At 39.7% G+C, this 17,434-nt stretch overlaps 1 protein-coding gene across 1 annotated transcript; it reads right to left on the reverse strand.

The window, feature by feature from the left end:
* Window positions 1-941: 941 nt before the first annotated feature.
* lamp1.L (lysosomal-associated membrane protein 1 L homeolog) lies at window positions 942-16,281 on the reverse strand. The gene is given in 9 exon segments (NM_001093573.1): window positions 942-1,801; window positions 2,479-2,646; window positions 3,148-3,217; window positions 3,744-3,866; window positions 5,978-6,165; window positions 6,673-6,834; window positions 8,054-8,276; window positions 11,056-11,177; window positions 16,089-16,281. Coding segments are annotated over 9 exon segments (1,254 nt in total). The 5' UTR covers window positions 16,147-16,281; the 3' UTR covers window positions 942-1,661.
* Between the last annotated feature and the right edge of the window lie 1,153 nt (window positions 16,282-17,434).

Here is a 17,434-nt window from a genome sequence, read left to right on the forward strand (position 1 = left end):
GGACTGGGGCCCTTGTTAAAGTCGAGGGTCGGATGAATTCAACCCAATATCAACAAATTCTTCAGGATAATGTTCAAGCATCAGTCACAAAGTTGAAGTTACGCAGGGGTTGGAAATTCCAACAAGACAATGACCCTAAACACACTTGGAAATCTATAAATTTATGCTGTTATACTACTGTTTCCATAAGGCATGTTCTATATTAAAACGGAAGTTGTTACTTTGAAAGCTCAGCCAATGATAAACAAAACTCCAAAGAATTAAGAGGGGTTCCCAAACTTTTTCATATGACTGTATGATGAAGCTTGAATAGAAAGAGGAAAAAGTCTGTACTGATGTTCTATTGTGCATTTGGAAAATGTTATTTAATGATCATGTACATCAAAGGGAAGGAGTGACAATATGGAGCAGGGGAGCTGATGTGTCTATTCTGCTGCAGCACAGCCTTCTTAGCATTTTCGCTCATTATTAAATCAGCAGAGAGCAGTAAAGGAGAAGGAAAGGCTAAAATTAAGTAAGCTTCTATAAAAAATACAACAGTAAACCCTCAAAGTAATGCTGCTCTGAGCCCTCTGTCAAAACAAACACCACATTTCTTTCCTTCTATTATGTACACATGGGCTTCTGTATCAGACTTCCTGATTTCAGCATAAACCTCCAGGGCTAGGGCTTGAGCATGCTCAGTTTGCTCCTCTCTCCTGTAATCTGAGCCCAGAGCTATGAGTGAGCAGGGAGAGACTCAGGCAGGAAGTGATGTCACACCAAGAGAATATGGCAGCTGCTATCCAAAAAAAGACATTATTTAGAGCTGTTTACTCGTGTATGTTAAAGAATTCTGCAGAATAAATACTGTTTGCACTATTGTGGCTAATCTATTGGCAATAACCCGCCTCTGTAGCTTTCCTTCTTCTTTAAGAGTGGGCAATGACACAGAGACAATAAAGAAAACAAATTATTTTATTAGCATTGTTAAGGCAATGCAAACGCACACTTTTTATAGAGAACAACCCCAACCAAAGAAGCTAGCATTCTGCATATACAAATCTGTACTGTACATATGTGCAGATAAAATTTCAACAACAAAGACACTGTGTATATCGGAAAGAAATGAAAAAGGGAAAACATAAGTTACTCAATTTTAGAAAAAGGAACGAGTACCTAGAACAGCAAACCCGATTTTAGAATCATTTCAGTACTACGGAGTTAATGCCCTGCAACCTTGTGGTATTGGCTTGTGTTTTAGAGAGAAAGTTATGAGCAGCTGAACCCCAGTCATGTAATGCAGAGAAATCGGAAGGATTTCACTATAGTCTTTTCATTTCCCTTTTTAAAGTGAGAATTCAGTAGGAAGTAGATCACTGGACTGAGCACTGAGAAAAACTGCAACAAAATCTATGAATTCTTGTTTTGCTTTATTAAAAAGTGCTTGCACCTATGTCCCCTGCATTGGGAAAGGATCATTTCTAGAAAATAAAAAGAAATCGTTAATTTAATCATGGATCTTCAGTGCATAGTCAACATATGCAGTGTCAGCTAGTTCACATTAAAATAGTAGTTTTGTGTGAGAACGATCTCACACTGATGGGAATCCTTATCCAGACACTATTAGCTCACTGCAATTCTATGTTGCTCCTCAGTGGTACAGGTACGGCTACTGGCCATTATATTGTTTGGTATCCAGCGTGACTTCTCTTTCGGCCAATCAGATAAGCAATGAGCACAATTAAAACAAGCCCAGCGAGAGCAGCTCCAACTACAATGGGCACCAGCATCCCGTTTTCATCCAATGAGCATTCTACAGCTGAGGCGAAAGAGAGAACAGCAGAGATTCAGAATGAAGTTGCACCAATGAAATAGATTACTTAGGTTTCTGTGCCGAGTCTTTAGTAAGGACAAAAACACCCACCAATGCCCGGGTGCCATTAAAGGGGAAATCCACAGAAACTTAACTTAAGCTTTTCAAAAAGTAAACATAATTTCAAGCAACTTTGCAATATACATCAATTAAAAAAAATATGCAGACGTTTTATGTTTTTTTAATTAAACAGTTGCCCCCTGCTGATCTGTCTGACTACTTTACTGAGCTGGCTGACTACTGTTACTTTGTATCAGCAGTTATCTGTCCTTATCCTGCATCCTCCAAACCCCACAATTCCCTGCATATGTGATTTCAATAAGGAACAGAACATCACAGTGCAATGCATTGTGGGTTATGTAGTTCCTGCATGCTGTGAAGTTGTTATTTGTAACATCAGTGTTTAGTCCCTCCTTCCCTGCCAGAATTTCAAATGATGCAGAAAGAGAAGAACTGTTAAACAGCTGGATTTCAGCATAGAATATGGCATTTATTCATACTTTTTAAAGAAACAGGTAACTGTGATGGGTATATTAGGGGTTTCTGTGTTATGTGGGCCTCTTTATCAAATTTTGGTTTGGAAGCCGGAGTTCCCCTTTTAAACTAAAGGAAGAAGTACTTACCAGATGCAAATGTATTGTCTGAATTAAAAGCCTGGACTTGAAGATGGTAAGTGTTAACAGTAAAAGGGTCTGTGATCGGGAGAGTCTGCTTTGAGTTGCACTTGAAGGATTTATGCACGTTGGTCTGCATGTAATTCAAACTGCTGTTCGCCGCTTCAAAATGTGTATCTATAGATAAAGAACTGTATAAGAATCATATTTCGCATGAAAACAGGAACTGGCTAAAAAACAAGCACAGGGTATGGATAAAAAGACATTCAATGGACGGCACTTTTCAGGTTTTTGTGTCGGCCTCATCATAAACAGCCTCTTAGCATCACTGAAGGACCATGTCCTTTCCCACAGACATCTGCAGAACTATGGGGAATGGTACAATACATTGTTTTGTACAATGCCATCGAATTTGAAGGTTCAAAATCCTTTAAAAGGAACATTAGGCAAAAAAAATGTACTCAATTGTAAAGAGATTCCGCTGCAAAAGTCCTGGGTACGGTATTGAAAAGATCTCCCAATTAGAATCAGCTTCTCATACACCATTTATTGGAAGCAGTTGCCGCTAGTTATTGAATTGAAACAACAAGATTTCTACAGGGAAAAGCCTAACTTCTAGTGTGACTGACCTGAAACACATTTAAAAACCATTCAGCAAATGAATATATTAGACTTTACCATTTGCGTCTGCAGGTAAGCCTGTGCTTAGGGACACGCCATCAAGGTAAAACACCTCCAGGCTGGAATTCTGTAAAATGTATAACAGAGAAACATTCAATCCAAATCTTATCTCAAAGCTACTCTGAAAATGGCAACTTTGTGGCACACCCACCCAACAAATCAATATATAAAGAGTAGAAATGATACAATATCACCACATATTTGGGACCATTTCACATTGCTAAGCAGCCTTATTGACTATAATCAATATTCTCCTCCCGCTGCCATCTTCTTACCTACCCCACGTATCCCCTGAGCCAATTCAAGACAACACAGTATGATAATCTCTGAGGTTCTGCAGGATGGCACAGGGGATACCTGGGAGAATGTTGGCAGTGGTGTGAACTCTTGATAAGTAGGTATATGAAGGAAGAGTTGTGCCAGCTGAAATAGGTGATTTTTGCTTCAAAGTGCCAAAGAACTATAAAGGTTACTTGCTGTCATGTCACCCACCCTAAAACATCACTGGAGATGCCAATGTTAATTTAAAACTCAAAAACTCCTGGCACCGAATATTCAGTCCCCAAGTTCATAGTGTGCCCCAATATACTCACCAAGGTAAAATTAAACCGGAGGTCTATTGAGCCAGTAGACAGGGATAGGTATGCGGTTGTATTAGTGCAGTTTCCATCAACGGTCACACCTTTGGATTCGATATTAAACACATAACTTCCATTCTAAGGAACAAATCAGAAAAAAAGCTCAATTCACTTGATTTTGAGGGAAGAGAAAAACAAATATGCAGTTTTCTTTAGAGCTACATCTTTGCACCTGAGGAAGGGGTTTGTCCCCGAAAGCTTGTGCCACAATGTCTGCAATAAGCAAGATGAAGGCTTAAGCCCGAGTGAATTGGTGTGCTTCTTCCCCTTACATAACCTCCGTCTTTTTATGTCAGTTGCAGGGGAAGCTTCTCTTGCTATTTTCTGTTTAACAGAATTAATTTGTGTGTTAGTGGCGCACACACTAACAGAAATAGGCTTTGTGTAAATTCTGGCCAGTGCAGTGCCAATTCCATTGTTCTTTCTGGAAAACCTCCAAGAGACACAATGATTGAAAAAAGGTACCGCAGTCAATGCTGATGTTGTGCAACAAGTGCTGCAGCCAGTTGGTTTATTTGGAGCCATTTCCAGGCCTCGAGGAAGAAGGCGGCAGCCCTTGAAATGTCTGCATGCTGTTCCACTGTGCTTACATATCAACTAACTGGCTGGCGCACTTGTTGCACAACTTTATCACTGGCTGTGGTACCTTTTTTTTCTCCAACATAAGTCATTGCTTGCCTTTAAAAAGAACTTTCACGTTCAGGTACAATTTCTCATTTCTTATAGTATAGTGTTGGTTGTGCGAGTGATTTTGGATAACCTCAAATGTACTCATTTCTGCTTGTTCACTTTTAGTAACAGTGTGGAATCCCAGACAAGGTAGAGGCAGTGATCCATTTCCCCAACAAAGTGTCACATGTCTATCACAGCCTTCATCTTTATCTTATTGGTTGTGACATCAAATGAGATACTGTGATTGGCTACTAAATTTGGGTAATGAGCTAAACATGTGTAACGAGCTAAGCAAGAACACATGCTTCTGCTCAACAAGTAAGACCCCGTGGTGTAACTCTGCTTTGGGTTCACAGGTGGGTGGTGATGGGGACACGTTTAGGAATTGTGTTGTTGTGGTTGGTTGGCCACCCTCCCCACTCCCAAAATGCACCACTGGGGAGTCTCACTACTGCATCTCACACTGTACCTGGCTAGAAAATGCAAAGTAGGACAGCTGGGTTGTCTGATGGCATCTCGTATTACACTTCAGGTTTCTTTCCAATTGACAAAATTAAAGTAGAAGGAAAGGTTAAAACCAAGTAAGCTTTATCAGAAAGGTCTATATAAATACACCAGTAAACCCTCAAAGTAATGCTGCTCTGAGTCCTCTGTCAAAGAAACACTGCATTTATTTCCTTCTATTGGGTACACATGGGCTTCTGTATCAGACTTCCTGTTTTCAGCATAAACCTCCAGGAAAAGGGCTTGAGCATGCCCAGTTTGCTCCTCTCTCCCTCCCGCCTCCCTTCTCTTCTGTAATCTGAGCCCAGAGCTATGAGTGAGCAGGGAGAGACTCAGGCAGGAAGTGATGTCACACCAAGCCAATATGGCTGCTCCTATCCTAAACAAACAGAGAGAGCTTCTAGAGCTGTTTACTCAGGTATGGTAACGCATTCTACAGAATAAATAGAGTCGTATAGCTTGCACTATTGGCAATAAACTGCTTTGGTAGCTTTCCATCTCCTTTAAGTATGCACAATTGAAGGCAGGTCTGGATAGTCTTCAACTGTGTCTGCTCCTGTGACAAGTTTGCAAAGAAGTGGGCCTGAAGCATTGCAAGGTGGTGCATGTTACCCTCCCTGTGCACCTCTGCATTTTAAGGCATGTACAGAGATCAATGCAGTCGTGAGACAGACTGGTGGTGGGGGAGGGGGGTTGTTGAGGAACTGGGGTTGTCTGTAAGCTTGACTGATAACCCTCAAACCTGGATTTTGATTAATTTTAATTTATTAAAATGAGTATGAAGGTGCCTGGGTGTGAAATGCAAAGCACATGATATAACATGCACTGTAAGTGCTGAAGCCAAGTCAGCACACAAAAAAGCGTGCTTCCAAGATAATGTTAAAAGGAAAAGATTGTCCATTTGATTCTCATGTTTTGCAGGAACACTTCTCTACATATGTGTAATAGGATACCAGTATCAATATTCTCTCCTTTTACAGCTGTAGGGTTATTTATAACAAAGAAGAGCATACCTTGCCATCTTTTGTGGTGTAAGTAATATTCATCTGAAGGCCTACTTTAGCCAAAAGGCAAGGTTCGGAGCTTCGATTTACAGAATACTGCACCACAGGAGGATCTGGTACTGGTGCTGGTACTGGTGCAGTTGTTGTTACAGGGGCCGGTGCTGATGTAGGGGTAATATCCTCACTGCACGTGCTCACTAAAAGTAAAAAACAAAATATATATATATATATATATATATATATATATATATATATATATATATATATATATATATATATATATATATATATATATATATATAATTTATTTTTTATCAGTGAAAAATATCAATATTTAAAACAAGGCAACAATTTAACAATGTAGTGATTAGGAGTAGGGATGCACCAAATCCAGGATTCGGTTCGAGATTTGACCAGGATTCTGCTTTTTTCAGCAGAATTCGGCTGAATCCTTCTGCCTGGCCAAACAAATCCTAATTTGCATATGCAAATTAGGGGTGGGAAGGGAAATGGCGTGACTTTTTGTCACAAAACAAGGAAGTAAAAAGGGTTTCCCCCTTACCACCCCTAATTTGCATATGCAAATTAGCATTCGGTATTCGGCCGAATCTTTTGCGAAGGATTTGGGGGTTCGGCTGAATCCGAAATACTGGATTCGGTGCATCCCTAATTAGGAGCAATGATTTTCACTGAAATGTTGTTACCTTTCTGACTGAAGTTACTCTGCTTTAGGTAAGCTTCAAGTCTGATATCATGAAATGTTGCATTGGCGTTATCCATTCTAATAAGATGTGGATTCATGCACTTGTACACAGTGTCATTCTCAGCCAACACGGCAGTCTTGTTTGTGGATACAGTTTTAGTTCCTGGAAAAACAAAAAACGCATCCGAGTAATGAGAAATAAATCTAGCAAAATTCCAGAGTTAGAAAGTCTATACATTACAGTCATTCTTGTTTTAATAAAGGGCTGACATATTACACGGCATGTGTGTGTCATCAGACACTTTCAGAAAAGTTTGCAATTTTACACGGACACAAAGAGGTAAGTCTCATGAGACACCATTTAATTGTATTGTGGTAAGAAACTTAAAGGGCACCCATCACCTTAAGAAATAATTCCAAATCCAATTTTATGATGTTAGTTCATCAAAATAAACTTTGCTTACACTATCAATATTATTTGAATCTTGTCTTGGGATTCACAATCACAGAAAGCAGACAGCAGTCACTGTTCTTTTTTATTAAAAGAACAGTGACATCAAAAAATGAAAGCGTTTTAAAGTAATGAAAATATCATGTAATGTTGCCCTGCACTGGTAAAACTGATCTGTTTGCTTTAGAAACACAACTATAGTTCATATAAACAAGCTGCTGTGGAGCAACTGTAGCACGTGAGTTTTTTTAAACTCTAATAAATTGGAATATACTCGAAATTCGATTGGGAGGTTATTTAAGATAAAAATTAAATATCTAAAACTGGAACTAATTTTACTGACCCGAAAACTCGAATCGAATTAGACGAAACTCGAATCGAATTTTTTCTCCAAAAAACAGAAAAAAACCTCGAATGTCAGGAAGGCTAATATCTTCAAATTGGTCACTGGATCTCTCTCACTGATTTATACATGAACTCGGCAGGTTTAAGGCGGCGAATCGCTGAACTGGAATTTAAGAGTTTTGACCCCAAAAAAAAAATCCCAAAAATTTGAAATTTTAAATTTCCTATTAGACCCTTAATAAATCTGCCCCTTAGTGTTAAAAGGTATTAATACTATCCAATGTAATATTGCTTGCTTGCAGTCAGCCATTGGTCTAGAACTCTAGCTGATATCAATGAGCAAGTCATTCCTGTAGCAATTTACCAAGCACAAACAAAGCAGCCCATTTGACCCTAGCCTTAAGAATTGCTTTGTTAGACCATGTCCAAGGGCTAAACCAGCATCAGACATTGTCAGTACACAAATGAGGGATTCCCAGAGCTCCTCTACACTTTGGCACAGCACCAGTCACACAAACCCACTCTCTATATTCATAGAGAAACAGAAAAGTGTCTTCCGTCACTGTATTCAATGAAAGCAGCTTACCGTTTTCAGATGCATTTGGGAAGATGATTTTGTCAGACAAGTTGTAGGACATAACCAGTTCAGCTACTTCATAGCGAGTGTTGTTTCTAGCAAAATGAATGCTCAGCGAGTGGTTGGATCCAAACTGAATTGCTAAAACTGGTGCAGTGGTATTTTCTACCCCACAAGAGCTTTTGTTAATGTTTGTCACAGCCTCTGATGGCAACTCAAAAGTAGCCAGTTCCTGAGGAAAAAAATAAATAATGTTTGAAAATGAAAAATGTACACATTAATATTGCTCTTTAGTTATATTATTAAAGGAGAATTCCACCTAAATAATTAGCATTGTTAAAGGGATACTGTCATGGGAAAAATATTTTTTTTCAAAATGCATCAGTGCTGCTCCAGCAGAATTCTGCACTGAAATCCATTTCTCTAAAGAGCAAACAAATTTTTTTTATATTCAATTTTGAAATCTGACATGGGGCTAGACATTTTGTCAATTTCCCAGCTGCCCCTGGTCATGTGACTTGTGCCTGCACTTTAGGAGAGAAATGCTTTCTGGCAGGCTGCTGTTTTTCCTTCTCAATGTAACTGAATGTGTCTCAGTGAGACATGGGTTTTTACTATTGAGTGATGTTCTTAGATCTACCAGGCAGCTGTTATCTGGTTACCTTCCTATTGTTTTTTTGTTTGGCTGCTGGGGGGGGGGGAAGGGAGGGGGGTGAAATCACTCCAACTTGCAGTACAGCAGTAAAGAGTGATTGAAGTTTATCAGAGCACAAGTCACATGACTTGGGGCAGCTGGGAAATTGACAATATGTCTAGCCCCATGTCAAATTTCAAAATTGAATATAAAAAAGTCTGTTTGCTCTTTTGAGAAATGGATTTCAGTGCAGAATTCTGCTGGAGCAGCACTATTAACTGATTCATTTTGAAAAATTTTTTTTTCCCATGACAGGATCCCTTTAAAGGGGAACTATCACGAAAATGTGATATAAGCTTCATCATACTGAAATAAGACGCTTTCTAAATATTAAATATTCTGCATGGTTTCTGAAATAATCAAGTTCATGTTCATTATTCCTCACTCAGTGTCAGTTTCTCTTCATTCTGTCTTCATGCAGCAGTTGGGTGTCAGCTATTAATTGAATGTTAGATCCAATAATATATCTTACAGGGAGGGGCTTCCTTTCCTAGCAGATGTATTAGAGCTCACTCAATCTAACAAAATAACTGCCTTTTGCACAAATCCTGCATGTAGAGAGACATGATGTCTGTTGACTTTAACAGAGTGAGCTTGAATACATCTTCTAGGCAAAAGGAGCCCTTCCTATAAGATATATTGGATCTAACTGTCAATGAGTATCTGACACCCAACTGCTACATGAAGGGAGAATGAAGAGAAACAGATGCTGAGGGGCAAATTCACTAAAGGACGAAGCGCCTAACGCTAGCGTTAATTCGCTAGCGTAGCGCATTTTCGTTAATTCGCCGATTCACTAACGGACACTGGCGTAAATTCGCTAGTGTTACTTTGCACCCTTACGCCTGGCGAATTTGCGCAATGGACGTAACTACGCAAATTCACTGACGCGCGCATTTTTCTGAACGCTACCTTTTACATTAGACTTCCTTCGCCACCTCAGACCAGGCGAAGCGCAATAGAGTAGATAGGGATTGCTTCAAAAAAAGTTGAAATTTTTTCAAAGTCCCAAAAACTCTGGCATTTTTTCTTTTTTTATGGGTGATAGGCTGAAAAAGATCGAAATTTTTTTTGGGGCTAACCTCCTTTCCCCCTACATTTCCTAACTCATGGCACCTTAACTATACAGTGGGCACATGTGTAGGGCAAAATAAAAATTTTATTTGATGTTTTGAAGGTTTCCCAGGTTTGTGTAGTGATGCTACATATACCTCCATTGTAACTTCAATTTGGCGCCATATGCAAATTAAGCATCGCTAGCGTAACTTCACTTTGCCTGGCGAATTAACCCTAGTGCAACTTCGCAACCTTGCGTTTCCCCTGAGCACAACTTCGGATTTTAGAGAATTTGCGTAGCGCTGGCGAAAATTCGCCTGGCGAAGTGCGGCGAATCGGACGATGGCGCAACTACGAATCTTAGTGAATTTGCCCCTGAGAGAGGGACAGTTAAGATAAACTTGATTATTTCTGTTAATCGATTATATTTAGAAAACTTCTTATTTCAGCATGCTGAAGCTTATAATCAATTTTCATTTCATTAATTATTTTAACGTTATTTGAAAATAAAATCTCAACTAAAAGCAGTTTACGATTGTCCTTTGAGACTGCCTTCTCATACAGCCAGACTTCACAATCAACTCACAGTAACCTCTTCAGTTCCCACCTTGCCTTGCATACACTTCTCTCATCCTCAGGTCTGTTAATGAGAGAACACGCAAGGTATTGTACAAAAAAGGAATGGATGGATGAAAGCAGACCACCAATATGTTTCAATGGCTGGTGAGTATTCAGGGTTATGAGAAGAGAAATACTGCTTCTGATAGCAGTTACTCTATTAATAACTCTGAAATGTTATAATAAATGTATACTGAAAGAAATACATTGTTATAAAAACATTTTTGTGTACAGCTCCCCTTTAACCATGGCTAGAAATCCCAAAGAATCCAAACCATACTGATTTCACAGTGAAAGCCCCTCTAAAATGTAATCAATATACTGGGGTTCCTGCTGCTCAATATGTCCAAAATGATGGTGAGCTGAGCAAACTGCTTCTGCAGCTTCACAGAAAAACTTTAGGTTAAAAAGAATGTATAATGTGTCTTCAGCCACATTGAAACTGCAAAGTAGTGTCTACAAAACAGTTCAAGGTAGATTATATTTCTCTTTATATGATCACATTCTTTCAAGGTTACCAAAGCTGAACTGGTAAGGATAAAAACACACCTTATGCTGTGTGTAGAATAGAAGCATTTATGTCATCAATAAGCAAAAATCCCCCCCCCCCCATATACCAATAAAAAGTTTAAAGTAAGATTACCATTTTTGAAGAAACGTTGTATGATACAGAGAAATTGATGGATAAATCAGCCAATATGCATGATATATTCGTTTTGCCATCTTTCACTTCAAATTGAACAGCGGTAGCAACCTGAACAACACCTGTAAAATATACAGAATAAAGTGTTACATTTGAAACGGTCTGTAACAAAAGAATGTTTTAAAAGTACAAAAATAGGAAAGGTTTTAGTATTATTTATTTAACAGGCAGCACCTAGCATACACCTTTACTTTATGCCTAGGGAAGCCGTTCAGCATGAAACAATATTACAATTTGGTTGCCGGGGTCACGGACAACTAGGCAACAGAATGCAGATTAATCCAATATTGTAATTATTATTTTTGTATAACTAAGGTTTCTATTTGGACCAAGTCCTATGTATGTGCCCGGAGTTCCAAGAAACATGGGATAATATAGGCGCACTATTCATTGTGCCACCATCTGTCACTTTTCATTTAGCAATCAAAGTACATGAAGCATCATGGAACTCCTGAGTACAAGGAATTTCTGGTCCAAAGCAAGTGCGGATTTAAAACGATTATTTGCACAGATATGAGCAGGATTGCTTACTAAATACTGAAAGATTTCAGCAGATTTTTTGGCTTTTCATGCCTTTTTGCACATCCTTTTCTTAATGTGTTCAATACTTCTTCCTTGTGTCAGTCTACCTTATTACCCACAACTTCATTTATGGACGTATTTGTTTTGATTTCTTTGTATGTGTGGGTTACTTGGGTTGATAAGACATCTGGTGTAAATTTCATGTCAATAGCCCAATTAGAAATAGATTTACTGAGTAAAATGTTGACATGTTCAAAACTTATTTTCACTGCTGTATTTACACCACAGAGAACATTACTCTTTATAAAGAATACAGGCAGTCCCTGGGTTACGTACAAAATAGGGTCTGTAGGTTTGTCTTGAGTTGAATTTGGATGTAAGTTGAACTATACTGTAAATGCAAATACATTTACTAAATGCAACTTAAGACTTATTTGTCTTAAAAATATGCATTTTTACCTTTCTATGCTCTGTAGTAAGCAAAAAATGCCAGAGGGGCTTGGGGAAGGTGGTTTATTAAAGCTAAATGCTAATAAACGTCATGCAAACCAGTGCATTACTGTAATAGCCTCTGTGTTCAAGTGTGAGTTGTATGTAAGTCGGGTGTATGTAACGAGAGGACTCCCTGTATATCTGAATGTAGGGCTAATAGTTTAGGATGCATCTATGTTTTCTACTGGACTGCTGAAGCATACAACTGTAATTCTCCTATGCAATAACCATTTATCCACTGGTCTATCCCAGACTAACTGTCCCTCCTATCTGCCAAATTCTGCACCTCCTGCCTTCCAATGAGAAGAGAACAAACTGGACAGCTGACAGTTTCTTTCCTGCTTCTTCCTCTGCCATCCTACAGCAGATATCTGCACAGGTTTAGCTTTGTATGTTTTATTTCCTTTTAATATTGTCTGCTTCAAACTACAGCCAGCTATGTGGCAGTTGGGCAATTGCAATTGCTGACTCACACTAGCATCAGTTTCTTAGACCAGGCAATACCCGACAGCAACAACATGCCAATGGCATGCTTCTGGAAAAATATTGGGTTTAGGAATTCATGAATGAATAACCAGGAGGAGCGAGTGGCACATTTGCTTTGCTGCTGCAGTACATGGCTCTGACAAAAAGCTAGTTATAGCCATTTATCAACTAAAGGCAGCTGACACTGAAATTACATTGTTTAAGCAAATAAAGGACTGTAGAATGTTTCACCTTTCTAAGAATGATTTGTTATGTTAACCAGAAGACATGCTTTTTGGAGCACCAGTACAGCTAGCTACCTACTATAGCTAGAAAAGGGTCCATTTCTCTACGTGCAAGCCACACAATATACTGTTTTGCAATATTCCATGAAGCTTTCATAAAATGGAACCAAATTTCATTTTCTTGTCCCTCTCCTCTGCATACTGTCCAGGACCTTCACTTCCATCAGAGCAGAAGCTGCAATCAAGAAGCCCTTTAGATCATAAGGTTACTTTTACATCACACGCCTTGTTCTCAAGCTGTATTGTTTCTTCTCCTGTTTCTACAGATAATACCATATTCGACAAATCAATTTTATGGTTTCTTTTTTACAGGACAGCTACTGCTACTAGCAAAAGGCTTTCTTGGTACCACTGGTCCACGCAATATATCCTTTGCTACAATAGTATGAAAAGACTACAACGTTAATACACTATTAATTTAAACCAGTAGTATGCACACCTGGTTTTCTTTGCCTGAATTATAAAAAAGCAACACTCATATTGCTCCTGTAGCAGAATCAAGCCCAAATTCCAAAAGCAGATTTTCTCTCCCTATGTGTTTCGAAAAGGACCTACAATCACTCCAAAGTAAGCCGAGAACTTGCCATTCAGTGTAACATCAATGTTTTCAAATGTTTACGGGTATCTAAAAAAAAGTCTATTATTTGTTGTTAGAGATTGGGCATAGTTGGCTAGGGCTTTTAAACAGTATAACAAATGCCTCCCAGTAGGCTGCTCCACATTAGATACTTTTATTAAAGTACAGTAGAAAGTACAGAACAGTACAGTGGAAAACAAACTTATGGACAGGATACGGTGTACATATACTTCATTTTCTTCTGCCTTTTTCTTATTGGTCACATCTTGCCATGTACACAGGAATAGATATGCACAATGATGATGGCTGTGCTGTACACATGGCTCCCAGTCCCACCAGGAAGAGCAAACCAGATTACTCCAGCCACTACAGAATAAGCACGATAACCGCAACACAATCACCACAAAATGTTGATCCACACCCAGTCTTTATCAGGGAACTGATTTTGTTTATTGTGAAATAATTGCCTTTCTTTCATTTAATAAGCCTTTCTGTCCCAAGTGAATGTAAATATGAATTACTTATTTTATTGTCCAATATGCTGAAGAGCAATGCAGCTAAAACAAAAGGTTTTGCAAAAGAGAAAAGATCTTTCAGTAATCGCGTTACCCACAACTGCTCCCTGGAAACCTCCTCTTTGTAACCCTGTGTTCAGAGCTGGGAGTAATCTTTTTTTCCCGCAATATATTACAAGAAGCAAAACTGGTACCTGGGTGCAAACACGCACATCAAGAACCCATGTGATTCAAAGACGGTGTGTCCTTATTTCTGACGCAGGGATTCGCCCCATGTATGTTTGTACCCTTGTGCCAGTTTGATTCTTTTAGTATTATATTGCGGGGGGATACAGATAACTCCCAGCTCTGAGCACAGGGTTACAAAGAGGAGCAGCTGTGGGTAACACGATTACTGAAAGATCTACAAACACAATGTGATGCAAATAAAAATTGCAATTACATGGCACTCCACCCAAGAAAAAGCAATTTCCCAGTACAATTATAAAAACACATTCAGTTGTTTTTTTAGTTATATGTAAACATAATCACATTTTTAAAAAAAGTTTGTTCCTTTCTACTCGATGCACTGCTGTTTCTGACTCTTGAAACGATGTTAAGCAGGAAAAAGTAAACAATCAAAACATAGTGAGACACTTTTCCAAAAGGAGAGGACCCAGAGCCACCATTAGGAATCATACTAATAAGTTAACAGGGACGTCCTGCCTAAGGGGAGCCCAATTATGAACTCAGTGGTCACCTGGCCCCCTGGGTGGAAGGCCCAGCCAAGAAGTAGAATGGGGAACCACCAAAGAGTCACCCGCTGGCCCTGATCTACAGTCACACCCTGTTATGCCAAAACTCAAACCACAAACTACCCAAATCCCACACTCTCCTGCAAGCCCCTGAAAGTGGGACAGTGCCCCCCCCATAGTTGCCCTGAGAGGACACATTTAATATCTTTATAGAGTATAGTACAATTTAGAGAAAGTATGCACCCTATTATATACAAAGAAAATGTATTCACAGATGTGTAAGTGGCTCAATGTGTTTCTACCCAGTGGGGTCTTCCTTAGTGGCAAACAACCAATGGACCTTCCTTTTTCTAAAAACACTGTAGCAGAGGCCTGCTGAACAGTCCTGTGAAGAATAATGGAAGGTCCTGTGGAATGGACTATGACTATGTGTGGAAACACACAAAACGCGTAAGGTGTTACTTGTAATGAAATAAAGATGTTTTCTTTGATTCTACACTGCATCCGAGGAGTTACTGGAGTGCGTGCCCAAGGCGAATTGCCTGTGGAATGGAAAGCTTGGCTGCTGTAGAGTGTCGTGTCGTTCCTGCTATATTTGTTCTAGAGTCACAATCAGCAGTGCAGAGAGTTACAGGAATGAATTTCTTTTTTTTTTATCTCTTATAAGCAGAACCAGTATAACCTTTTAGGTACCAGAAGCTCAGCAGCACTAGTGCAATGTTTTGTGTAGCCTCCAAAGCAATGAAACTGAATAAAAGCTCGTAACGACAGGCTGAGTTAAGACGTTGTGTTTCTGCAGAAACTCCATTATCAGATACAGGCTTTGTACAAACGTGCCCATTCTCTTCCCTAATCCCAGTGTTTATGTTGCAAATGTGGAGGAGTTCACTACACAAGTGGGTAAGAGGCATCTGGTGAAATAACCTGTCCCCTCCCACAACTGTCCAAGAGCCAAGGAGGTGGGACTAAGCACAAAACTTTAGTGGCCTTCGGTTGCCCGGTTTTTCTGACGATAAACGAGTTTGATATCAGCAAGATTGGCCGGAAACGGTGTAAAAAAAAGCAATATCACAAGCCAGCCGGATATCGGAACAGTCCAAATCAATGTCCGGCGGGGTTTTTAGTCTCTACGCAGTTGCAAAGTTCCCCCAAGCCGTCACACAGAGGCATTGTTCTCCCCGTGACAATACAGGCTCCCTGTCACTTGTGCCTGGGTTAAACTCACATGACCAGCCAGTCTCCTCCCAGTGACACTGACAGAACTGTTGGCAATACCCTCACCGCCAGGAAACCGTGGTTTAAACCACTGTAACTATGGGGGATCCACTCCCTACTGCAGTCAGCGCACCGACATTCTACTTACCTATAAGCAACATCACCGCCATCCAATACACTGGCATCTTGACTTGCCTCCAACTCATCTTGCCAGTATGCGCTTCCAGCCTCAGTGTCATGCTTACAAACTACCTCAGCCCCCCAGGTTCAAAGTGCGAACCTAAACGCAGCACTGCACTGATGATGGGTCGGGCAGGCGCACAAGCAGTCGGGGGTCTTGCAGACAGCCGCACACTACCGAGCGAAACAACTAGCACTCAGAAGTCACATGAAAATACGTCATTGGCCACTCCCTCTGGTTTCTTCCACGCCCCTCCCTTTAAATCATTTTTTTTGTTCTTAGCACTACGGTGTAGAGACAAAGTATCAGTGCGGGTAGTCGTAAACAACATTAATCAATGTAATAGGTCGCTCGGTTCAAACGTAGTGACATTTATTATACTAACCTATTAGAGGGTAAAGTGAGGGGTCAGGTGACTGCTGCTGCTGGTGGGTAACAGGCCTGTTGATATCTATGGCAGAATAGAAGGCAATAGACACGTTTATTCTCTATTATTCTCTTTATTCTGTCGCTGTTATCACATATCTAAAAGGTAACCTGTTTCCCTAAGAGATAATTCCACATTCTTTTCTCTTGTGTTTGTTAAGTAAACTTCGCTGACACTATATAAATTGTTTAAATATGTGTTGCCTTCAGGCTTGGATTTCACAACAAGCAGGCAGCAGCCATTTTGTTATTAAGACAAGCTTTGTATTTCCCAAAAGTTATGTTTATGCTCCAGAATTGGGGGACCCGATGTCCATGCCCAGGCTATACAATTATACAGTGAGGAGGGGGAATGAGAGGAGTGCAGTGAAAGTAACTGCCCAAGGCACAGAAGCAGGAATGCAATATGAGATATTGTAATACCTTTATTGCAAGTATGGATGTTTTAATGAAAAAATAGTTTCATGTTTAATTTGATAAGGATTTTTATTATCCAGCTTTTGATGTCTGGGTGACAGGTGCCCTTTAAGATAGCAACTTTTCCCATGCAGAAGCTGCAACAAGAGAGGCCTCATTTAGGATCACAAGCACAAGTGAAATTTCAAGCATATGTTGCAATTTTTTTTAACCACAATGCTGCATTCTCCATAATAATTCCAGTGTCATTGTGGCCTTGATTGGGCAATGCATTAAAACAAACTCAGTTGAGTGTGTGCTTCAAAACAAATTGGCACAATTGCACTGAAAATCTTTGGTTTTCAGATGTTTTCCAGAGCCTACAGTCAAAATGACATCTGCACCTAATTCTTAAATGGGAACGGTCCAGGTAAGACACCCCCATTGGGCCCTAGGCACTTGCCTCTTTTTCCTAGTTGTGTGCCTCTTCT

This window comes from Xenopus laevis, chromosome 2L (genome assembly GCF_017654675.1).
Source record: "Xenopus laevis strain J_2021 chromosome 2L, Xenopus_laevis_v10.1, whole genome shotgun sequence".
Classification (NCBI taxonomy): Eukaryota; Metazoa; Chordata; class Amphibia; order Anura; family Pipidae; genus Xenopus; species Xenopus laevis.